Here is a 25,615-nt window from a genome sequence, read left to right as displayed (position 1 = left end):
GCTCAATGATCATGGGCTTAATATTGAGGTTTTGATGATTTGACAAGTAATGTACCCGAGACAATCAAAGGGAGATATAAGGAGGATACATCCAAACAGATCTCCAAAGGATTCAGTGAAGCAGTCACAATATTCAAAGGAAATGATCTTTTGGCAATGAGAGACTGGAATTTTCATGCCTACGTTAGAGAAAAAAGGAAAATTGATTGATTCTTATTCGATGAAGAATTGGACTTCAAGTGATGGTAATATTCTACAAATACCATAAGTTGATCAGCATGGAAATTAGCATTGTAGTGGGACAAGCAAGCCAACATACAAGGAAAGAAAGGAAGTTCCAAGTTAAAAGAAGGTTTGGTTTTCGAGTACAATTGATGAAGCCAAAACCTGCTTAGATTAAATCATTGAAGGCACCAAATACTCCTATAGATACACAACACGAACAAGCTTTGGAGCTTGAACCACAACCATAAATATTCCAACGAGAGACAACAGTGAACGCAATCAACACCTTCATCTCAAGAAGTGTCAACTGTCCAAACAACACAGAATCCAAGTTTATCAAGATTTATCTATCTAGTTCTGTAGTTATATTAGTTAGGTTCTTTTGTGGATCCGACTACTTATCTTTGCAAGTATTGTGTAATTGGTGTTTCGTTGGTTAGTTATAGGATCTCTACAAAACAACTAGATTGTTTAGGCGGACAGCTTATGAAACAGGTTCTTTAGGTGTTATAAGGAATTTGTAAACCTTTCAACGGCTCAGATTTTAGTGAAGTCTTTGGGTAAATACTATAGGAAGATAGGTCATGATTTTTTACTCTCTTGATCAAAGAGTTTTCCACGTTCAAATACTTGTGTTGATTTACATTCCGCTTTATTACCTTCTTACGTGAATTGTTCTAAAAATATAATTCTTGAGAACGCATAGGACTAGCACGATCCTAACGACTACCCATTAAACCGTACCCCACTATCCCGTGGGAATTCTTCGGTTATCAAAATCAAAAAGAACTAGAATGAACTGAAACACGAAGTACAGTAAAGGAAAAGAAACAGGCGAATCCTCCATTATAATTTCACGAAGGTCCAAGTGACTATGCATAGGTTCAAGAGCAAAACACGCTTCTACTTCTATTAGCATCAAACATTGCTATAAATAATGCACAAACCCCCATTGGTAATCACATTATACCAATAGATTCATATAATCCAACACGTGAACGATACTCATCTACAAACTCTCCTATCTGAAAACAAACCCCCATTGGTAATCACATTATACCAATAGATTGCAATAATCTAACACGTGAACGATAGTCATCTACAAACTCTCCTTTCAGAAAATACTGATGAACTTCTGCATTTCTATCAGCAAAAGTAAGATCTCCAGTTGTTGGACTGTACACTTGTGATAAAAATTGCAGCATGTATTTAACAAAAAATGACTTATCACTTAACAGAACGCATTTCACCCATGGGGAAAAAGAGGAGAGAGAACAAAACTTCAGTCACCCTCACTATTTCATTTTTCTTGAATACATTCTTGCTGTTGTTTCTTCTTCTTTGGCTGTCCCTTCCCCTGTTCTCCGCTGAAATGTGACTTTTCTTTTTGTATATGTTTGGGAAGGCGAGACAAAGGTAGTTATATATGTACAAGGGATCCACCACTTGCTGATATCAGTGTGCTTATCTGGTCCGGAACTCATTCCTGAATCTAGTTAGGTTGTTGGAGAACTTATCTCTGTTCTTCTGATCCAAACTTCGCGTTATATCAGCCATAAGTTTGTCAAAGCATAGTGAAAGACGCTGTTGTTGGTCTGCTGACTGCAAATAAAAATGGATAAAGAGAAGCTGTCAGCACAAGTAAATAGCTTATTAGGCCGGGAAGGATTGCTCATATGATTTGCATTTATACTACCAGTCCAGCTCTTTCGCCCTTGTAGCAGGAGAAAATATTGTTTAATAATAAACATGATGCCAAATAAACCAGCAATATTGACAAAATAAATTATCTCTAACAAATTCGTTTCTCATACCTGTGAAGACAAAATCTGAGCTCTTAAGTTTGAGAACATCTGCAAGATGCAAGTCATAATCGTATCAGGTGTAGTAATAACCAACCATGCCTCTCCACTACAAGTACATTTTAGAATCTAAATTGTTCTTGCTTTCATAATGTTAATGCATCCACTAAATTATTCCTTCCTACATACAGAATTACAGATAATCAGAAATCTGGAGTGCAGGTTTCAAAATGGTTAGCTCCCCCTATAAACTTTTGCATAAGTCGAATAATTTGACGGATTGGGATGATTCTTTTAACAAAGAATATTAGTCATAAGGGAATTCCATGACAACCTTTTAGAAAGAAGCAATGGACTATGCAAAGGGACAACATCAAGCACTGTGGATACAACTATTTCTGATATTTAATTGGTGCAGCAGCTTTTGAAACTAAGAACACATCTCAACAGTAAGCGCCGGATTAAATCTGCTGAATCTATTATCATTCATAAGGTTATGCTTCTCTTTTGCTACTACAATAAATTAATGATATTAGAACGTGGAACTGCTGTGACAACTTGCCCAGAGAACCCACTGCATTTTTCTTGAAAACTGTGTTTGTCATAGTTGTGTTTTTGCATCTTGCAGTTTTTGAAATAATTAGTGGAAAGGAATCTAAATGCTAGAATAATCTTCTTCTTCTTATTCTTTTTTTTTTTTTTTGGAGATAAATCTAAATGCTACAAAAATCAGTATCACCTCTTCGCTGATGAGTATCATACTCAGCATCGGTCGACTTAGGCTCCACTGGTTGCCACAATCTTCAAATAGAACAATCTCAAAGAGCGTCTTCAATATCTATCAGGGAAAATGATCACGTTGGCATAACAAATGGATCAGTCCAACATTAACGTGTTCCATCCTTAGGTGAAAATTGAATATTGCATATGCTAGGAAGTAGGTTGTGCAACCTAAAAACTTTTAATGGTGGCCAACATTGTTTGTGTCTAGACACTTTTACTTTGCTTGGAAAAAAAAGTAAAAGTTAGGAATAGAGTTAAATAGCAAGAATATGGGGCTTTAAACTCATCTAATAGCTAACTTGAGACTAAAATGGGTATTCACATTTTCACATCCTATAACTTGAGACTAAAATGGGTGTTCACATTTTCACATCCTAAGGCTTGGAAAAACTTAGTGATGAAATTTATCAATTTGATTGGAAGACTTTTGGTAAAATTTAAATAACCCATTGACTATTACATCTAGGCATCTAAACGAGTCACGAGACATTGTTTTTCTTTTGATAAGGTCAAGTAAATTTCATCAAAATCAGTACCAAGAAGGTACTATGAAGGGTACAAGAAAGGAATTACAAATTTTCACAATGCCCATGCTATCTAAACAATCCACAAATTGAAACATGCTATCTAACATATGACCCTTGCACCAAAAGTACAGATTTTGTAAACTAAACATCTATTCTTTACAAAAGAAATGTCATCTTTTTTCCTCAAAACATCTCTTGGTTCTCTCAAGCCAATTAGTCTAAGAAGTGCGCACTTTCATATATGTTTAGAAGTTTTTTATTTCCATATGTTTAAAAAAATTGGTTAATGCAATTGTCTTGTGTGCATTAGCAATTTTGTGAAAACACTTTGTGCTTTTATCACCTTGTTTGATCCATAAAAAATTTTGCTTCTCGCCTCCAAGATGTTTCTTCAGCTCTTGCAATATCTTCCACCTCTTTACAATGGCTGGACTTCACAGAACATCCAATTCTTAGCTCCTCCTACTGAATTTGACTTTATCCAGCATAGCAAGTTATTCCAAAGACAGCTTGCTGTAATTTCTGCAGCAAATCAAAGACTTCCTATTCCATTTTTGATTTCCAGCTCCAACAACTCAACTTTTTGGCTAGACACTTACAGTAGGGAGGAAGAACTCGCACGTTTCTGAAAATGGAAGTAGCGGAAATGAGGATGCTGAAATAGATGTGTGAGCATACGAGGAGATATAGGATTAGAAACGATAATATTCGGGACAAGGTAGGAGTGGCCTTTGTGGTGGACAAGATGAGGGAAGCAAGGCTGAGATGGTTCGGGCATGTGAAGAGATGCATAGATGCCCCGGTGAGGAGGTGTGAGAGGTTGACTATGGTGGGTCTGAGGAGAGGTAGAGGGAGGCCAAAGAAATATTGGGGATAGGTAATTAGACAGGACAAGGCGCACCTTCAGTTTACCGAGGACATGATCCCATATAGGAGGATTTAGAGGTCGAGGATTAGGGTAAAAGGTTAGTAGGTAGTCGAGCCACTCAGTGATCTTGGGAGATATAGACGGCTGTTTGGTAAGCTAAATTATCTCCCATGACTAGACCCGACACTTCTTTTCGTGTGAGCGTTGTAAGTTAGTTTATGGATTCTCCCTCGGATAGTCATTGGGATGCAGTTGTCCGAATTCTGCGATATATAAAGTCAACTCTAGGTAAAGGACTACTCTTTGAGGATCAAGGCCATGAGTGCATCGATGAATATACAGACGTTGATTGGGTAAGATCCCCTTCTGATAGACGTTCGACATCTGGATACTGTGTTTTAGTAGGAGGTAATTGGTGTCCTGGATGAGTAAGACGGAGTGTAGTAGTGCAAAATCAGAATATCGAGCAATGATTGTAGCAACTTGTGAGCTAGTTTGGATTAAGTAGTTGCTTAGAGAAATAAAATTTGGAGAATTCAGTCAGATGGAACTTGTGTGTGATAACAAAGTGGCCCTTCATATCGCATCAAATACGGTATTTCATGAGAGGACTAAGCACATTGAGATTGACTGAAACTTTTTCAAAGAAAAGATACTGTCTAAAGATATTGTTACAAAAATTTTGAAGTCAAGTGATTAGCTTGAAGATATTTTTACCAAGTCACTCACTGGTCCTCGTGTTAGTTACATCTGAAACAAGCTCAGTACATATGACTGGTATGCACCAGCTTGAGGGGGAGTGTTAGAATGGGAATAGGTATAAGATCTGTATATACTATATAGTATCCTACATGGAAAAGGATTGGGATGTAGTATCTATAAATAGGGCTCAATGTAATAATGTAGATACATAATTTCAATAATATTTTTCTCTCATAATTTCTCACAGACTCCAATATATAGGCCCTTTTCTTTTTCGATCCATAATAGCATATCAAGGAGCACGTTTTCGAGGTTCCATTGTCTAGACCCCTTGTTTTTTTTTCATTTTCAGCATATTCCCATGTTGACGCCTCTTCTCGATTTAATCGTTCACTGAAATTGCGTTCTTCACTCTCAACAGGAGAATCAACTCCAGATGTTCGTGTGACATTGCAACTGTAAAACCCAATCCCTGCTACCCATATGCAGTTTCTAAAATGTTCATGAAATCGTTATAGCTTCAAATAAAATGAGCATTTGAACTTACTTCAAGAAATATGCTTGGACAGTCTGCTAAATGCTGCGCCAGGTTAAGAGCCACGGGGGTAGTAGGTGACTCTCCAGTTGTTATGTGTTCGAAATAAAAAGTAGCCAAGTTGTCCACAGCAGAGGCACACTAGAACAAAGTAATTAGAGTTAGTAATTTCAGAATAAAGCATATGTTCATGCCAGCAGCCTTGTTGAAATATGACCACCCCATAAAAGTTTAAGCTGTCAAGAAAGATCACACTATATAGTACTTAATTATATTAAGTCTCACTCACGTGTGTACATAATTCTTTATCATTAGCCAAACACGTGAAAGCTTTTTTTTTTGGGTGGTGTTGAGATTTGAACACAAGACCTTTGCCGGAGCTGATACAATGTTGAAATGTGTGACCACCACGTGTAAAAGCTTAAGTTGTTATCACATTACTTGATTATATTATATCTCAACACTTGCATAGATTAAACAAATACAAAGAAATGGTATTCGACATTCCAAGGACGATGGTCTGACACAAAGCACAAACCTGTGATTTGATAGTTGCATCCAGTACTTTAAGTCCAGACTCAAGAGATCCAGCAATAAATGTAAAGCTACTTGAGTCCAAATTTAGTATCAGCTGGATCTGGTTTTTTATCATGATCTCCAGGAATGTGAAGTAAGCTCCTGAAAGCTACAGGATGAGACAATTGGAAGTTGTTATATTTTTATAATGGAATTAATAGCATCTATAGAAGCATCACTCCATTAAAAGACTTGGATGAAGCTTTGGAAACTTTTAGAAGCCTATGGCAAGATTTCAATAAAGAAACTTCAGAACAAGCTCATTGGGCTAAAGAAAGAAGTGTCTAGTTTTGGAGGAAGAGCTCCAGCCAAAGAGAATTGTTTGGCCAAGTGTTATATTTATTTTATGGGCCAAAATCGAGGTAGATTGGGATCAACAACCGGCCCTTGAAGGAGGTCCAAATCAACTTGCACACTAAGAAGCTCCGCTTGCGCCACATTTCAGCCTTTAAAATGGGCTTCCTTGCTCCCCAATAAGGCCTAAATAGGCCTGCAAATCATTAAGAGGAACTGCTATCCAAGTTGTTTGCAAGCGTCGTCTAGATTCCAATTTTTTTTAATTTTAGGGTTAGTCAAAGTTTCCTTATTTATTTCCTAGTTAGTCATGGAATGTAATGGGCACACTTTTAAATACTTTCCTTATTTCTTTCCCTAGGTAGTTATTAATACTTTTCCTCTCCCTAATGATGTTGGATTTCCTTCTCGTAAAGATATTGGATTTGCTTATCCAAAGTAGATTAGGATTCTAATTCCTTGATTGTTTATATTAAGGTTGGACACCGCTTAGACCCTATATATAGGGGTGATTTCTTTGTTATTTTTAGACCAACCTCAGATTATTATCAATAATATTGAGAGGACTTTTCCTTCAACTCCTGAATGTGGATACTCTTAGATTTATTCAACCTTTAAGAATCAACTTCAAGGTGGTAAGTTTAATTCCCTTGAAAACTTAGGTTACTTTAGGTATTCAAGAAAGGCGAGAAGTTTAGGCTTATTGTTGTTCTTTGTTACTCTAAAAGGGGTCGGGTTCTATAATCTATTTTCGTAGATTAATTCTCCACCAAAGGCGATTAGTATTTTGCTAACTAACTGTTCTTGTTAGGAACTAATTCCGAGGATAGACTTGTCTCGAAATTCTTGATATCATTTTCTTGAATTTCTTGATCCATCTTGAATTCAAGAAACACTTTCTTGAATTTATTCTATCTTTTATTTTCAAGACTCGATAACGCCTGAAATCTCATCCAACTATAGGAATACAAATGGCGCTCCAAACACACATAAAACTATCATGGGCTCCTATCAAATCCATATTTAAAGATGTATATCTTGATAAAAATATTATAATCAAGCTACAGCATTTTTCATATGCTAGCATCAATGTCGGAACCAAAATTGCCTAAAATTTCAGATAAAACATAATGCCAAAAGAAAACAGCACTATTTCTTCCCACCACAATGTTGACTTCTCAAACGTGTCAGTAGTCTGTATATTTTCCCGTGTTGTAACAGTGTTACTTCTAAGTATGTTTTCTTAGCTGAGTGGATGTAGACCACTCGCCCACAGTATGTTTTCTTAGCTGAGTGGATGCAGACCACTCGCCACAACAGACCACACTTTACACCTGCAAAAAGCCCACGGAAACTTGGGGCTCAAACTTGGTGCATATGTGATGCTCCCGTTCTTTGTTGGGAGTAAACTCCCAAATAAGTAGAATGCTGACAGCAAATTTTGGAGCTTATTGCTAAGCTTATATGTTCCAAAATCACATAAAACATCTTTGCTCAAAGCATAAAGCAGCAAAAGTTTAAATTCAAATCACACCAGCTTAAACGTACTGTTTTGTTAACGTCATATATCAAGAGGAGTTGATCCTCATGTAATAAGCATCTAAGAAATAATGTAACCAGAGAGCTTTCTGAATCGACCAGCTCTTAATAAAATACCTTTCGGTATGCGAGTATATCTGCCAAAGGAATAGATAGTGCCATCCTCATAGCAATGTCAAAAGCATCTGCAAGCGCTCTGTCGCCATAAATCTCAAACACCCCAAAGTTGACATAGTTACCAGCAAGTGCTACAGCACAGAGTGAAGCATAAACAATTACATAATGAAAGGACCCTCAGTTCAGTTCTTTACATTCTCATTAGTTAACATTTCACATTTTCAGGGTTACAGTACTGTTCATTAGCTAAATACACAGAGGGAGAAAACACAAACAACCTGCTGGCGAAAGAGCAACATATATTCTGTACAAGGGAAAAGAATTACAAAAGAAAGTGGAAACAAAGGAAATGAAAAACAAAGGTAAGCAGGACTTGCTTAAATAGCTTTTCACCTGACTGTTCAGAACAATAAGATCATAGAATTCCAGGTTTATAGAAAAATCAACTTTATAAAATATACTTATTTCTTATTTAGAGGAAAGAAACTTAGTCAAGACAAAAATAATAAACTACTCCAGTTAAGTTCATCACAATTAGAAGGCAAAAGAGGCGAAAAAACAAGACAACCTAAAGCACAAGCAGTGAGCTCCGATAGTCTTCTGCTTGGCATGAAACCAGCAGTCAGGAGAAGGTTGGTCTTGCAAGCAAACAACATACAGGAAGCTTTCCAATTGAAGGGCCAACAATTACACAGGGAATTCTAAGTCATTACCAAAACTGGTTATAAGCTAAAAATATCCTACCTCTTGAGAGAATAGTCAAGGAAATCCAAATACCCTTGTATTTCAACTGATACATATCCACGTGATTAGGCCGAGAGAGAACTCTGGATCCATATGCAACAATCAATTTGCTAAGTTCTCGAAAAAGAAGAATGCCATTGGGAGATGAGGTTTCAAAATTCAGTCGTTGGGACTTGTTCAGCACAAACTCAGCTACGAATTTAAGTAGCGGTGTTGTCACCTATTCCAGGCATTAACAGAAATGAAAACATAGTTATATCAGATCTAAAGGCAGAAGAAGCTAAAAGATCTCCAGTGTGCACCAAAGAACAAGCACATTCTAGGGAACAATTTCTGCGTTTTTTAATGGCAAAAGACATGGTTTGCAGCCTGAGCTATACCCGAAAAGTCGAGTTTCACGCTCCAACTAATCAGGCAACCTATTACCCCCCTATCCTTGTTCAAAGTGAAATTAATACTACCCTACAAGGTGATATGGCAGATAAATTGTTTTCACCTTACTAAAAGCGCGAGGGAAGCATAAAAATATCCAAACTTGATTAACTTATCCAGATGTCCTTTTATCATTGGACATTAGGTACACTTACGCTTTATTAGTTTTATTAGTATAGTACTAAGACTCTTCTTTCTGCTTCTTCATTTTCTTTCTTTTTCTTATTTTCTCTCTTTTTCTGCTCTATTCCCGCCGGAGCACCACCTACGGCCACCACAACGCCATTTCAGCCCCAAGCCACCAGTAACATACTTGATTTTTCACTACACATAAAGAATACCAATAATATGCGTGATTTTCTTCTGAAGAATTTTAGCAATTTTACAGATAGGAAAATTTATGTTTGCTTCACCCGGCAACAATGGCACCGACTATCATCGCTCCACCGCCAGCAGCTTCTACTCCATAGCCATCTTATTATTCTTTGTTTTTCTCTTCAGATTCACTTTTGTTTTCTTTTTTCCCCTCAATTTATCAATGATGATCAGGAATTTAAAAGACGATGCCATGGCGGAGGGGGAAAAACCCAGGAACTAAAAGGAACCCATTGAGCTCCAACTTGATAGAGAATCTGGAAAGATCATCTAGCCCAGTTGCTTCCCTTCCGGTCGTTTCCTCGGATTTATCTTACTTAACTTATTTAACCTTGGGTTAATTTACTTCGCCTAAAAGGAAGAAAATTTTTCGAACCCTTGGTTTCAATCTGAGGTTTAAGTCTGACGAGAATAATATTCTACGACTAGCAATTCATTTATTTTCAAATTTGAAAGACCCTTCTTTATTTTCAGCCATTCACCGGGGCTTCGGTCGCCGGCTCCCCGGGTTATTCAACTAACACCGGATTCTGTAGCAGAGGAATTTCTGCTGGGCCTTTATCCTTTTTTTAGGTTCATCCTCCCAAAAGCTACTAGTTTGGCTAAAAAGAGATAATCAGAAGAAAATGATCAAAAAGTCTTTTTTGATGCGTCTGTAATAGCCTATGGCGAGGTTCAAACGAGGAAAGGCTTACGGTGGATACCTAGGCACCCAGAGACGAGGAAGGGCCCTAAGCCTTTCCTCCTTTGAACCTCGCCCACCTCTTTGAGTGAATCGAGAAATAGGTTTGATTGTCCAAGCCGATGACTACTATGATAGGTTTTTGACGAGTTCCAGAACCAAGGCGGTTCGATCAAAATGAATTCTTTTTTTGACTAAATAGTTATGGATGAGGTCGATACTAGTCACTTGGATGAGGAGGAAGCGGCCCCAGGTGGCGAAGAGCCGACATCGAGGTGCCAAACCTTCCCGTCAGTTGCCCTTCTTTCTATTTGCTGCAGTAAATGAGACTAACTCAATGGAAGCTATTCTAACAAATGGAGTTAAATGCGTTGGTGTTTTGCACCGAGAAGAAGATCAAGGGAATCGTCTAACGTTGAAAAAGCTGCTAAGAAGAATAGTTTTCTTTTCTCTTGCGAGAGCCGGACTTTCAACTAAAAATTCTCTTTTTAGGAGCCGGTTCCAGATAATTAGGGAAGTGGAGTAATTGTGAGGACTAGCATAGAAGTTACTAACTTTTTTTTATGGAAGCCGAGACCCCTCCGTGACGTGGTCTAAAGAAATAAGAATAAGGAGTCTTCAAGTCCTTAGTGTAAATTGTGTTGAGATATATAGTATTCTTGATAAACAATTGTTTGGACCTTATTGGATATTATACTATGATATAATTTCTGTGCATAATACTTATGCGCTCGTTGTGTGATTGCATTTTCTAACACTTGTTCCAGGGGTATTTAAACTAGCAGATCAAGGATCTTACTGGGTTATATTTACATATAACTCACTCCTTACCTGCATGTCCATGCAGATACTATTGGTGGCGACAGAGCTAGTAGCTAACAAGTTCACTAGAGTTAATCCAGTTGTTGAGGTGAACCGCCGCATTGTTCGTGGAGGCTATCAAATAGTCTTTATTATTTATTCATTGATGTATTTTCTTTCGGGATTTACACACTCGAGTCTTGTGAAATTCTTTAAGATGCTCCATGGTCTAGTGTGAGATTCGGGCAAGAGTTTTAGATTAATATTCTGAGATACTAATTATCCATAATTAATTATCACATTGTTTGTGTACTTATTTAATATATTAAGTGCTGCAATTTATGGTTAAAATATGAAAATTTGGTTCGCCTGGCCGGTGGTGTGTGCTGGGTGCCAATCACGTCTAGGTGGTAGTTTGGGACGTGACAGCAAGTTACTGTTTTGTTTCCAATGTTGTTAGCTCTTCATTTCACCAGCATGTTAACCCATATACACAAACGTGCTTTATCCAGGACCCATACTGCAACCAGAGTAGCTCATTATTGTATTAGCAAGTAAACGTCAAGAGAGAAGCATATACATAGTATATTAGATGTGCTTCCATGGAGTACGACTTCTATGGAAGAATGTGTGGAAAACAGAACGGTTGCAAAGATTTAAACCAGGAACTGTAAAACGCTCTTTGAAGAACAATTAAACCCTTAAGGATTTAATGAAGCACTACACTTTAACTGCATGCCACAAGCTACTGCATGTGTCGTGGAAAGGAAAAACTCCTTCCCTGCATTCCTCCCTTTCCATAAAAAATTTAAAAAATAAAAAAAGGCGCAAATTAGCTTGGGCTGGCATAGGCATAAAGATTTGATTGAATGAATGCCACTTGGTAGTTTTCAAACAAATCCAATGTTGGGCCAAGCCCTGCCAGCCGGTAATAGCCGAAGGCAAAAAAGGGTGAGATAGGGAAGAGGAGATTAAGGATAGTCGCTCCACTCCATAGAGAGTGCACGCAGAATCTTCTTTCATTTTCCATACCTTACGGGCCTGAAGTACAGCCAAAAAGTACTTTCACCAGTTATATTACAAATATTTGACAGCTGCTAAGCATTTGTTTTTTAAAAACACAAAAAACTTCTAAAATTAAGTGTTCTGTTATCAAGCAAGAATATATAGATAAAATGATAACTGTAGGCACACAACTTTGACGATGATAATAGAACCAGTGCAGTATGGCAAGTTGTGGATTAGGTCTCACCTCTGGAGTGTCTGCCCATATTGTTATAGCCTTAAGAAGAAGAGGAATGTGCGATGGATATAACCAATCAAATAGGAAACCGTATGTCCTTCGGCTGTTGAACGGTAGGAATAGGAGGACAAAGTAAGAATTAGAGTGTTCCAAAAATCAAGTCTTGTGCCTCAACAGAAAATATTCATATTGACCATGCTACTAACCTACTTGTAGCCATAGCAATTCCTCTGAGATCCCTCATCAACCCAATGAATGCTTGTTTAACATCATCAGTGCGAAACAGGGCATCCGATATCAATTCCAAACTCAGCAAGACCTTTTATTGCATCATTAAACTCAAATCATCAGTGTGAGGAGCAGAAACATAAGTAAAGCTTCTGAACTTCAATACTAAAACGAATTACTAGGAGCAATTAACTCATGGAAAAGAGTGCTAAGCAATTTGTGGTGCAATTAAACAAAAATGAAAGCTGAGGAGTAAAAATCTTTTGCATACTATTGAAGGTAAGACAAAGGAGAGAGTTACTCTAATGACCGTTCCAAATACATAAATACCTGCAAAAGTGGATCCATTGATGCTTTAAATTTCAAAAAGCTATCTTCCATAAAGATCAACAAGCCAATAATGTAGTAGAAGGTAGTTCTACTACGAGAGCACCTGTAGTCCCCCAAAAATGGGAATTCTTCCCTCTAAATATGCAAAATTTAAAGTTCCAGTCCAACCAAAGACACAAATGTTAGGAATCAACAGAAAAGAGAGCAATATCAGTTACAAATGATACTTACATTCCGATGGGAGATTATTAATTGAGTTGTATCCAACTTTACAAGAAGTTTTGCAGTCATATATCTGTCAATCCAAGAAGGTTGAAGTAACTAAAATAGAGCAGGAGATGTCCTCAATTCTAATGATAGCAAAAAACTTGAGACGAAAAGTAAGATGATACTTGCCCAGATGCCATTTCCAACATGAGATTTAATGTCTGACTGATGACTTCCTCACTCTAATGAAAAAGAAGAGAAATAATGATTCACGTTCATGGAAAAATCACAAGAAATCAACTACTACAATTACCTCTCCGTAAAACTTAAGATTGGCTGCTATCTTCCCAACAATGACATTCAATATAAGCATATGATCATGGAGCCCAAGAAGCTCAGCCAATCTAGCATATAGTTGCTGCAGAAGAATAAATGGATTAAATACCCAGTAAGAAATGAGAATAGAAAGTTTAGCACTTGGGTACGATAGCAAACAAATTTCAATTATGTACCTTAGATGAATGTATTGCCTGATCTCCAACATACGACTTTCTGAAGTTCTGGAAGAATACAAGAATAGCTAGATCAAGGCGCTGTTTGCTCGTTTCTGCATATCTCTGCATTACATGATGAATGTCATAAACGATGACGTGAGAACCAAAATGTCACCCAATATATACAAATTTGATCAATTTCCTAAGGAAAGAAAAAAGAATACAATGCTCGAATGTGTAAAAGAGACAATGCAGTTGACACAATAGAGTCGCACCTTCATTCTATTTCAGGAGAACATGACAAAATAACTTTTTTATATTTCAGTGCTACATTGCCAAAGTATATCAGGAGGAAATTTGAGCAAACCTGACTGCGTAAACCACTATCAGTAACATTTATCAGCCGCAGTACACGTGCAGAAAGTTCCGCATCATGGATTTCTTGAGATTCGCCGCTGAAAGTGCAAAGAAGCATGAGGAAAAAAATTGGGAGAATGGCAAACCTAGAAGTTTCACAACACAGTTAGGACCCGTTTGGCCATGAGAATTCTTCACTTTTTCCCGATAAATGTTTTCACTTTTTTCAAAAGTTAGTGTTTGGCCATAAAAATTCCAAAAACAACTTGAAGTTGTATTTGGAATTTGAAAAACAACCAAAACCTAGTTTTTCACTTTTTACATTTTTTCCATTTTCTGTTTTGGACATTTACTTTTGTTTTTCTGCTTTCAATTTTTATCCTAAAAGTCTTTATTTTTATAAAAAAGGAACATTTTTATAAAAAAGGAACATGTTTTCTATTCTGGGTCATTCTTGTTCGAATCTTTTCAAGTATTGGTAGTGTTTACAGCTACTTGGGTTAGTTTTTGTTGGGTTTTGTATGGAGTACAAGTGCAAGGTGGGGTTGATGGGGCAGTGTTTACGCACTGGTTATGTTTATTAATTGCTTGGGTTGGTTTTGCAAGTTTTTAGAAATTGGGGGTATAAATCATATTTCATAAATTTTAGAAAAAGTACATTTCAACAACCAAATATTATTTGCAAGAACTATGGCCAAACACAAACACAACTCTAACTCCAACTCCAACTTCAAATATTCCCAAAAAAGTGATTTTTTTTTATTATTTTTTTTGGTTTTGATGGCCAAACGCCTACTTAAACTAAGTAAATAAGCTGGCAATACCTATATCCACTAAGTTGCTTAGTCTTAACAATAGCTGCAATTATGTGAACTATCCAAGCATATTTTGTTTCCACCACTGTAAGAACCTGGGGATCAGCAGATTCCTGTTTCAAGCAGAAACAATGTATCGCTCAAATGCATAAGCTCCATTGGGCCTTCAATTCTTACAAATTATAAGAAGAAAATCTAAGTGTACCATATACATCTGCAGCAGAGGATCAGTAATCTGTGTAATGTATGAGCTACAACTCTCGTACTGTATCGAATAAAACCGAATTCAGCAAATCAAAAACCAGCAGTGAAAACACATACTGAACTTAAAAAACAAAAACAAAAAAACAAAAAAAAAAGAGAGAGAGTCGAGAAGCTCTTAAGAACATTTTGATAATCTTCAAAGTGTCTGAACCTGAAATCTGCAAAGATAAGGAAGGCAATCGAGCTGATCTTGAAGAAGGTCAACATTGTCAAGGGGGTTCTCTGAGAGATCAGAGACTTCGCCCTACAACACAAGACATAACAGAAAGTAAATCAAAAGGCACAACTTAATATGAGAACTCTTGATGCAACCTCACATGCTAAATCAATTCAGTGCAACCTGAAAGGAACCAAATCTAGATGTGATAAAACTTTTGACGATCTCTGGCACAAATTCACTAAGTAGGCTTGGTGTATCTCCCTTCAAATATGGCACCGATGAAACCAATCTGGACCACAGTCCAAGAAGGTAGTAAACACTGCTGCTAGCCCACTGCTCATAGTTCAAAAAAAAAAAAAAAAAAAAAATCGGTTTTCACAAAAACAGAGTCAAAATATATTGACCAAAGGCTATTCTTGAATCCGGTTATCAAAGAGATGACCTGCCAAGACTGCAAAGATCTCAAAGTAAATCCGGCAACCAGACGTATCCACTCCCCATAACTTTCCACATTGACAAGCTCCGATAACTGCGATAGAAGTACCAAAACCACATAAACAAGGCATATAAAAGTATCAAACACATCGTAGGGATCAATAAAAGGAAGATGAAACAAAATATCCTGGCATGGTCAGACTTGAGACAAATGGTAAAGTCTACTATGAGCATGCCAATGAGGAGCAAACTTAAGAGCAAACAAATTTTCCATGACTATATCCTAATGAAGGCTTTGATGTGGTCAACTCTTATCGAAGAATTGGCAATACCAACTTGGTTCAGGTTATGGACCTAAATATGGTTTACTAAACACAAGATTCTTCGTCTTCACACTACATAACCACTAGCAGATACCAACTTTTTTTTTTTATCAAGTAAAATGTTTCATTGATAATAACTAGACCAACTTGGCCATATAGAAGTATACCAAAACAGGAAAACCAACAAAATATGGTTCTCTCCAAAAGACACCCAATCCTCTAAATAAACAGGAACTACAAGGGTGCACCAAAGAAAATAAGGGATCGGAGACTACTCCTTAATTGAGCTAAGCTCATCTCCACCCCTTCAAAAGCTCTCGTATTTCTCTCTTTCCAAATGACCCACATTAAAGCAAGAGCAGTAACATTCTAAGCCTTGCACCTTCTTCTCCTAGCTTCCAGCTGAACATCAACTCCTCACGGATCTTGGCCTAGCCCAGGAAACGCCAAACCATCTAAAGATATCCCACCATAACCTCATTGTTACCTTACAACGTAGCAAAATATGATCCACGTCCTCACCTGCCTCCTTACAAAGAAACACTAACTTATGCAAAGAACCTTTCGTTTCCTAAGATTTTCCGCCGTCACAATCACCCCTTTAGTAGCTAGCCGCGAGAAGAAACACACCTTCCTCGGTACCTTAGGTATCCATACCGAATCATATGGAAAGCTAACCTTTGTCCTAGCCAGAAACTTCTCATAGAAGGACTTGACAGAAAACAATTTATTATCGCCCAACTCCCAACTCAAAGCATCGGATCGGTCGACTGGTTCTCATTGCTTGTGAAGAAACGCTAGCAATCTCTAATGCTAGGTCACCTCCTAATCTCCAGGAACCTCAAATCTCAAAAAGTCCCATCCCCTTGTGTCCCCCTAACTTTCTGAACAGACAACTACCTTTGGCAAGAGACCATATACAAAACCGAGAAATCATCTTTTAGCACATCTCCACACCACTTTCGATCAAAAAACTAACTCTACTCCCATCCCCAACCTTAAAAGCAATGTTGTCATCAAAGGCATCCCACCCCCTTCAATATATTCCACCACACACCACCCGAAAGGCATAGTAACCACATTTGTTCTCCAGCCCCATTCCATAACTCCATATCTATCCGCTATCACCCCTCTCTACAAACCTTCTCCCTCCATCCCAAATCCTCACAACCATTTACCCAAGTCTTTAACCCCAAGCCCTCCCAATCGTTTCGAAGATGTCACGATCACCCAAAGCACTAAGTGAAACTTCTTAGCACCATACGCCGCATTCCAAAGAAAGTTTCTTTGCAACCTTTCCAACTTTTCTATGATAACGGTAGGTGCGCTGGACAGGGACATGCAATAAGTAGGGATACTCGATAAAGTGCTCATGATAAGCACTTCCTTCCCCTCCTTTGGACAAGTATCTTTTCTGCCAACCCGCTAACCTCTTCTCTACCCTCTGAATGACCGAATTTCACAAGCCAAGGTCCTTGTTCGCCGCACCCAATGGTAATCCAAGGTAGGTAGGAGGGAGAGCCCTACGCAAAACTTGGGCAAGTAAGTCAATGTTGTCCACCGCACCAACTGGTATGATCTCGCTACCTGGAACCATATTTTGTAGTTCTTGTATATGGCCAAGCTTTTAAAAACATGACTGCACCAACTTGGCCATATACAAGAAATATACCAAAACAGGAGAACCTACAAAATATGGTTCTCTCCAAAAGACACCTAATCATCTAACAAATAGGAACTACATGGGTGCACCAAAAAAAATTCATCTATTGCTCAAAGTTTCTAATTATTAGTTTTTATCTTTTACTTGTCTAATTAATAAGCACTTATTTATTTTACATAATACATGAGCAATGTTTGAAGATTGTAAAACTTTGCACAAAGAAACAATACATAATCTCGAATAAGCAGTCATATAAATAACAATATTGAAATGTGTGACTATCTCATCTACTAAGCTTAATTTGTGAGAGAAAACTTTATTAACTTAATTATATTTTCGGCACGCCCCTTCACGTGCGGTCTTTATTTTTTATTTTTATGAGCCAAGCACCTGGAATTCTTTTTCATAATGGGCGGTGGTGTCCATGGTTTCTTTTTTCTGAGTCAAGCATGTGGAAATTCTTTTTGATAATGGGTGGCGGTGTCCATAGTTAGAGATAGCACTCTTTTATTTACTCGACTATGTTTTTAATAAATACAAATATAAAAACCTATATATTATAAATAGCACAAAATTACGAACAATCAAAAGGAAGCTTTCTTTACGTTGAGTTAATTAACCCGGCTGGTTCGCCCGGATGCCCAGTAAAGAACAAGCTGGTGGGAAAGAGGTTAAGCATATACACAAAAAATAGTAAAAACTAAGAACCATGATATAACAAAATAACAATTAATCAGTAAGCACAATACACGGAAATTTGGATTGGATGGGTTATTCTGTCCATCTTTTAGTTTCTTTTCATATACTTTTTAAGAGCAAGCTATGAATAGATTGAAATCCTTGATGAAATTTCAAATCCCTTCCCAACATTACAAAGATATATAGATTCTGGTTATGAGTATTCTAACTGAACATAGGACAACATATGATTCTAATGGAACAATCTCAACTAAAGAGGGTTAATACAGATAAAGATGCAAAAATTAGCCCAAGAAAGACCTCTTTTTCGTATTATCAAGAAAATGAAGGTACCGGAGCAAAGGCTTCATACCTGATAATTGACTTTAAAACGTCCAAGAAGCCGACAAAACTCATGGTAATTATCATGATGAGCCAGACCTGTTCCAAGAAGGAGGAATGGGGACTCATTGCATCAGAACCTAAAACAGAATACAGCAAATGTAACATTCTAAACCATCATCCTCTTGCGCAATCTACGTGATGCTTAATCAGTAGGAATCATCTTATGTTCATCCGTTCATGTCCTTTCTCCCTCCCCCATCCCTCCATGTCAAAAGCTAGGAGAAAAAGAAAGTAGGAAAAATATGATATCAACTCAAAAGACCTGTCCGATTTAGTATTTAATAAGTGTACTGCATCCAGTGATAATTACAAGGAAATAGGAAAATACAGCAGCATGATTGCAAAAAGTGAGACCTGCCTGCTTTATCAATGTCTATATCTGACCTGTAATGGATATTGTTAGTTATAAGCTTTCCTTTTAAGAGCTTCACTGACAGAGATTAACAGTTCGGTCTAATGAATCGGTTAGGTAGGTATAATTTTGGGTACAACTCACAGATGACATAACATCTTTTTTTGTTAAAGAATTGTTGGAACAGAAACTGTAAAGAATCAAAATGATTTCAGTTTTCCCAAATTTATCAAATTTAGATTTAGACTTCCTATTCTATTGAGCTACTACTTAAGGATTGAGGTTTTTCTGCAAACCAACGTCATAAAAGGGACCTGGTGTTTTGCAACAAGACTTTATTTCAGCTTGATAAACTGTACAATGTTTATGCATTATCTCTATCTCATAACCTGAATTCAATTTTTATTTGTGAGAAAGACAACCGGAATTCTATTCAAACAATGAACTTCTTAAATCCCAATGAAACCTTCAAATTAAAGAGAAATTGGCGCCTGAATAAAAGGGCACCTTTTGAAGATACTTAAATGACCTTATAAGTTACTTGAAAACCCATATCCAGTAGAGAGGTCTTCCGGCAGTCAGCTCTGCGATTTGTAAATTAGCATCCTTTTTTTTTTTTTTTGATAAAAAAGAGTTTCCTTTTTGTTTCAACGGTGGTGTCCAGGCGAGTACTTGCTGCCTCCCACCAGTAGAGATAAGGGTAACTCAGCCCACCAAGAGTTAGGCAGAAGGGAAGAAATCCCTTCATTTCTTGTCACTACTATAATTTGAACCCTAGTCTGCAAGGTTTGTACCCACTTCTTGACCACTAAGTCACACCCTTAAGGCATCAAAAAGGCTATTAAAATGATGACTGGTACCAAGATTACAAATAAGCATCTTGTAGATCTAAGATGGAAGGTAAGGAGCTAATAGGAAGAAAAAGGAGGAAGGAGGAGTTAGCAATGATGAATAGTGCAGGAGACTAGATGGTGAAATCAAATCTAAAGCACTTTCAGGTAGGGATACCCCAACAGAAAGTTCTTCCACAGGTTGATAGTAGCTGATAGAAGGAATCTAGTGGAGACGAAAGATGTGGGTGACACGGAATATAAGCATGAGCCAGAGATAGAGGCAATAGTGAGCTTCTATTCCAAATAGTACTAATAACAACATACCCAGTGTAATCCCACAAGTGGGATCTGGAGAGGGTGGTGTGTACGCAGACCTTACCCCTACCTTGTGAAGGTAGAAAGGCTAATTCTGAAAGCGGAGAGGAATTGGAGACTTACCTGCCCCACCCTGGGCAGGATATAAAATTAAGCGAAACGGTCTCTTACTACCAAGTCAATGGAAGCACTTGCAGCTTTCCAATAGCACATCACCTATACTGTTCATGTTAGTGACAGATGTACTGAGCAAGACATAGCGGATAGGGGCCGCTCTATATTACTTCAAGGCAGGCTTAAGGAGCAATGGAAATGCCAGAGTATATCATCTATTATTCACGGATGAGACCTCTTTTTTGCGAGGTAGAGATACTTCATCTTTCCTACCTGAGACAGGTCCTAGTATAGCTTCAAGCAATGTCGCAATAGAAAATCAGTCTCAAAAGTGCGAGATTTTCTTGTGAGAGCTGACAACATTGAGAATTAGCACAGGTGTTTAACTACAGAATTGGAGTACACCCAGCGACTTCCCAGGATTACCACTGGGGCATCAAATAGGGCCACTTTGCCTTGGAATCTTGTGATTGGAAGAGATGAGAAGAAACAAGCAGGGTGACAACACATGTACTGTCATAAAGGGGTACCGAAGCTGCTAGAATCCTAGCAAATATTCTAGAATATACGTAAATAAAGTAGCAGGCTTAATTTACTCCTACTGTAATCAGGTAGTCATCTCCTGTCTTTTTTAGAACATGTAAAGATAGTTATTTAAACCCCAATAATGGGAATAATCAAATTGAATTCTCTTTTATTTTATCTTCCGCTTCACATGATATAAGCGCATTGTGAGAAAATCTATCACAGCGCAAAATACCTGTGACTCAGGAAAAAAGAAATCAATCACTGCAACTTTTTCGGTGACAGGGTTGTCTACGTCAATATTCTTCTCTCAAGAAGTTGTGCAAAAACCAACACATCCATAAAGTAGATCAGGATCCGGCAAGCAAAACCCCGAAAGAATCTTTGGAAGAAGACATGTCACGCACCCTCACGCGCTGCCAACGGTAAGCTCTCCAGCGAGGTTTCCAACACATGCGCCAGATGGCGTGGAGCACTTTTCGGAAATTCTTTTTCACTTGTGGGACTCGCCACCTCAAGCCGAGTCTACCCATCTAGATTCCACCTCTTTCCGACGATTTTTTCCATTTCTTGACGAGGGTTTCTAAATTCCGGAGATTGTCCTTTCTATTTTTTTGTCTCAAGCCAGAATTTACTCTATTTTTGGACACTGATAGCATTCTGGAAGCATCTACATTATCATATATAATTGATATGTGGAGGAATTTTGCTTTGATCCATCATCACGTCTTTCGGATCAGATATTATTGGTATTAAACCTATGATTTTCAGCAACCCGAATCATTCCATCACTACAGAACCCTTGATAGGCAGTGCGAATTACTTATCTTGCTCTTTCTCTATTCAATTTAGTGGAAGGGACAAGGTGTTCAAGATCACTTAGTTAGACAGGTCAAGGACATTAATCTATCTATATAGAATAGGAGAGGCAAAAGCATGATGTGATGACAAGTGTTTTCACCAAAAAAATTCTAATTTTAAAAAGAAAAATAAAAAGACAAAAGAAGAAGAAAAAAGGAACTACATAATTATTATTAATTTTTTAAAAGCCAATTAAAAATAATAATAATAATAATAAAACTTCCTCCCAGGTATTTATTCCAACTCACTGTTATATCCATTGAAAGGGAACCGCTCTTCCACTCTCCGATCAAATTCCCGAAACCGAAAATTACATCGGTTGTTCTCCTCTAGATTTTCCCATCATAAGCTTTGAAAACTCCTTTTTCTTTAGTTATTCAACTTTATTATTTGCAGTGGGAAAATTCTGAGATCTCTCTTTTCAGTTGATTCCTTTTGGTGATTCCTTCGCACTTTGAATCGGGAAAAGGTCCTCTACTCCATCTCCTAATGGGCTGGTCAGTAATCCTGTAAACAATCGCATCCTTTTTGTTTGTGCAACAAAGTTAAGATTTTAAATCTCCCTAATACTTATTTCATCGCTTTCATACATTTTGTCATCTTTTTGCTCCATGTTTTTGTCAATTTAACAGATTACATTGACGGATTGTCTTCCTTTTAGGGATTTATTAATGAATTAAGGCAATTTTAATATTTTCGAGTTTGGCGGCTGCAGTGGCGTTTCCCGAGTTTGTTACCATCTTAATGCTCATTGCTTTGTTTATAGTGAACACCAAATAGAAGCACTAATTAACCTTTTCCATTAGGAGTTGGTTGCAAGTGTTTAGTTGTAACACCATCAAAAGGAACATAAATATTTTACCTGCAACGTTGCATGTCTCTTTGCTGTTTTACTGTCATAGGATGATACGATTCATGTCGGATGTTGAGAATGCAGTTTAGGATGGAAATGACATTGAAGTAACGAATATGTAGTTGTACATACGCAAGTTTTTAAATGGGGCTCTTTATTTTTCTAGGAAGCAAAAAAGAGAACAAAAATATTTGCCATATCAGTCATGTCATGAAGCTCCTCTCCTATGTGATCCATGTCATGTGTGTGTGATATAGTTACGCAGCACTTGAATGTCTGAGCTTTGTATTGTTGGTCATTGAGCTATTCTGTATGATTTCTGTTTTGTTCTTAAAATGAGGATTATGGTGATTATTTCTCCTTAAGATGATTTCATTTTAAAGATAAAAGTGCTGCAAACCTGTTAATCTACACAAGTTTTTCTATCACGGCACTTCATTTTTCTAGGAAGCAAAAGAAGCACAAAAAAAATGTCCATGTCAATCATGTATCAAAACTCCTCTTATATGTGCTCCATGTCTGTGTTTATGGAATTTACGAATCGTTACGAATTTCTGTGCTACGTACTGGAAAACGGCTATTCCCTTTATGGTAAGGGTGTTGTGGGTAGAAAGATATGTCAACTGTATTGAATGCGAAGCAAGTCCAATACAAAATTGAAAGTGCGCAGTGCTTTGTGTTTGCTGACTTTATGGTGTAGGCTACATGATGTATATCATGTGCAGAAATAATAGATCTCATTAGTTCATATAGGAGTCTTTTCTCACAAAGAATGCCAAGGGACACTACTTTTAGTATATGCGATATGCCAGACACCATTTAGCTCAACCAATGTTATCAAAGGCGCGCTTAAGCCCTGAAGCGAGGCTCAAAACATGTTGAGCGCTTCGCCTCGCTTTATGTGCGCTTCAGTGTCGTCATCAAGGCTCTAAGACATACTTTTCCTTGTCAATGAGCCTCTCTTGGAGAGGTGACACTAGATGATTGATATTTCACTTTTATCGTAATATTTTTACAATTTCTTTGCCCATATATTTGTTATTCATGCTTATTATTATTAATCTTGGACTAAACATATATATATTTGTATTTTTGCACCATTGCGCTTTTTTTCATTAAAGCCCATGCTTTATTTGCGCTTTGCGCTTAAAGCCCCAGCTAACCTTAGAGCTTTTTTGCGCTTTTCGCTTTTGATAACACTGAGCTCAACTATCTTTTATTGTCCTATTCATATTCATACACGAAGTAATTGTAAAACATATCTTAGTCACACATCATATACATGCCCTCACCAATGTCATTGAATATGGATAAAGAGAAGGAGAAAGCCAAAATATCCTTTGCTGTAGATTTAAGTTTCTTTTATCAGGAATGCGACGCAGGTAAAGTTGTGTTTTTTTTTTCTCTTCAGAGTGTTGTGTCTGTTTTGTTTTGTCAGGCTTTTGTTATTACCGTAGATTTTTCAAAACAAAATTACACATAAACAAAGACGAGAATTTTGTATCTAAATTACCGACTAGAAGCCTGAAAGACATCCTTGTGTTCTTTCGTTTGTTAATTGCTAATTTGATCTCAATTTTCTACTTCTGCATAACAAAACACAGTGTTTCAATCTTGATCTGATAAATAGACATAAAGATTAATGGGATTTGAGGGAAAAAAACAAATTTAGAGAATTTATAGTTCATGGTTGGGCGCAAAAACCCATATTTGTTGACGCTTACATCTTTACATATAAATAGACAGTAGCCAGATTGATTTTAGTATGGATTCTGTAATATTTCCCCGTCAACAATTCATTCGTTTTATTATGTTTTATTTTCTTTATAATTGTAGTTTTTGCCTTCCGTTGTACTAGCTGTCTATTAACTACATATGCTTCTTCATTTTCGATTAGGGCCCTAGCACCGGAAGGATTATGGTTTCAGGTAATTGAGCGGTAGGAAGAGAATACCTCACACAAGCTTCAAGGTCTAGGATCATGTGCAATGTATAATGGCTTTACAAGTTACAGGTATGTGCAAAATTTCCTTGAGTGCATTCTTTTGTTCCACCAAATTTTGAGTGATTTATCATTCTCATCGTTATGAATTATCTTTTCGGACATGTATGAATTTGAATAGATGAGAGAATTATTAGTCTTTTCTATGTTCTTATCATGTTTGATAATGCACTAAAGAAGGAAACAAAAAAGTTTGGGCATCACTGTTGGGTGCAAGCAACAACAACAACAACATACCCAGTGTAATCCCACGAGTGGGGTGGGAAGGGGAGGATGTACGCAGACCTTAACTGTTGGGTGCAAGAAATAGGTATATATATAAAGTGCAAATAATTTGCCGATTTCAAGCTGTTGTATTCTAATTTATAAAGTTCGAGATAAATAGGAAAAGTAAGAAACATGAAATCCATTATTGAGTACTTTTACTGAGCTGTTAGCAAAATATTGTTTTCTCTATCTTCCAGTGAAAAGGATGGCAAGTTCTCTGGCAAACAAGATAATTACTCTTGAAGGGATAAACAAGGTAATTTTCCTTTTCTCAAGATTTAAGTGTTATGGACAGAATGATGGTTGTGGACTTGTGCTATTTTATCTTTAGACTTTAATTCCTTAGAAGTAGTGTATCATGTCCAACTTTTTACAGGACATATTTTAAGATACTTTCAACTGTGAACAGAGCCACTGCAAGCAGATTGCTTGGTAGATTTTTTTCAAAAAGGATATACCCCCATTAACCGGTGTTTTGGAATCGATTTTCGAAGGTATTATTGTTGTCATATGTACAAGCCTGTTCAAACAGTTGAACTATAAAGTTGCAGCATACCAAGTCAAGATGCAATCAGTTGGATCAATCGCTCAAAAGAACAGTATATGAAGTTGAGACCTCGGAATGAGAAGGTTACTTTCATTTGGGCAAAATAGTTTATCAAGAAATTTTTGAAAGAAGAACGAAATCGATCAGACAATTTATATCTTTAATGGAGATTTGTGAAGAAAAAGAGAGTTCTGAAGACCGAGAGTAGTTGTTGTGCATCTGTAGCATGGAGAGATTGTATTCGGTTAATTTAATGTGCAAAAACAAATATGTGACTGTCTATCTGCCATTGCTCTGTGTATCTGCCATTACTTTTTCTTAATGTTTTAATCTTCTACTCTG

At 37.2% G+C, this 25,615-nt stretch overlaps 1 protein-coding gene across 8 annotated transcripts in view; it reads right to left on the bottom strand.

The window, feature by feature from the left end:
• Positions 1-1,037: 1,037 nt before the first annotated feature.
• LOC132626568 (uncharacterized) overlaps positions 1,038-25,615 on the bottom strand; it is a 60,471-nt gene continuing 35,893 nt past the window's right edge. For 4 of the 8 annotated variants that reach the window (XM_060341483.1, XM_060341480.1, XM_060341481.1 and 1 more), the window contains 21 exons: positions 18,573-18,640; positions 15,543-15,629; positions 15,281-15,433; positions 15,092-15,184; positions 14,882-14,941; positions 14,686-14,789; positions 13,872-13,959; positions 13,523-13,627; positions 13,324-13,428; positions 13,200-13,252; positions 13,035-13,098; positions 12,804-12,938; positions 12,452-12,564; positions 12,255-12,348; positions 8,713-8,932; positions 7,969-8,099; positions 5,981-6,127; positions 5,455-5,583; positions 2,767-2,865; positions 2,040-2,078; positions 1,038-1,827 (listed from right to left, as the gene is read on the bottom strand). In XM_060341483.1, coding sequence (XP_060197466.1) covers positions 1,690-1,827; positions 2,040-2,078; positions 2,767-2,865; positions 5,455-5,583; positions 5,981-6,127; positions 7,969-8,099; positions 8,713-8,932; positions 12,255-12,348; positions 12,452-12,564; positions 12,804-12,938; positions 13,035-13,098; positions 13,200-13,252; positions 13,324-13,428; positions 13,523-13,627; positions 13,872-13,959; positions 14,686-14,789; positions 14,882-14,941; positions 15,092-15,184; positions 15,281-15,433; positions 15,543-15,629; positions 18,573-18,640 — 2,225 coding nt within the window. In that variant the 3' untranslated portion in view covers positions 1,038-1,689. The other 4 variants (XR_009577392.1, XM_060341486.1, XM_060341485.1 and 1 more) reach the window with 4 other exon arrangements.

The sequence above is a fragment of the Lycium barbarum genome, chromosome 2, assembly GCF_019175385.1.
Source record: "Lycium barbarum isolate Lr01 chromosome 2, ASM1917538v2, whole genome shotgun sequence".
NCBI lineage: Eukaryota > Viridiplantae > Streptophyta > Magnoliopsida > Solanales > Solanaceae > Lycium > Lycium barbarum.
The sequence above is the reverse complement of the archived record's forward strand: the minus strand, read 5'-3'. Positions and strand labels throughout refer to the sequence as shown.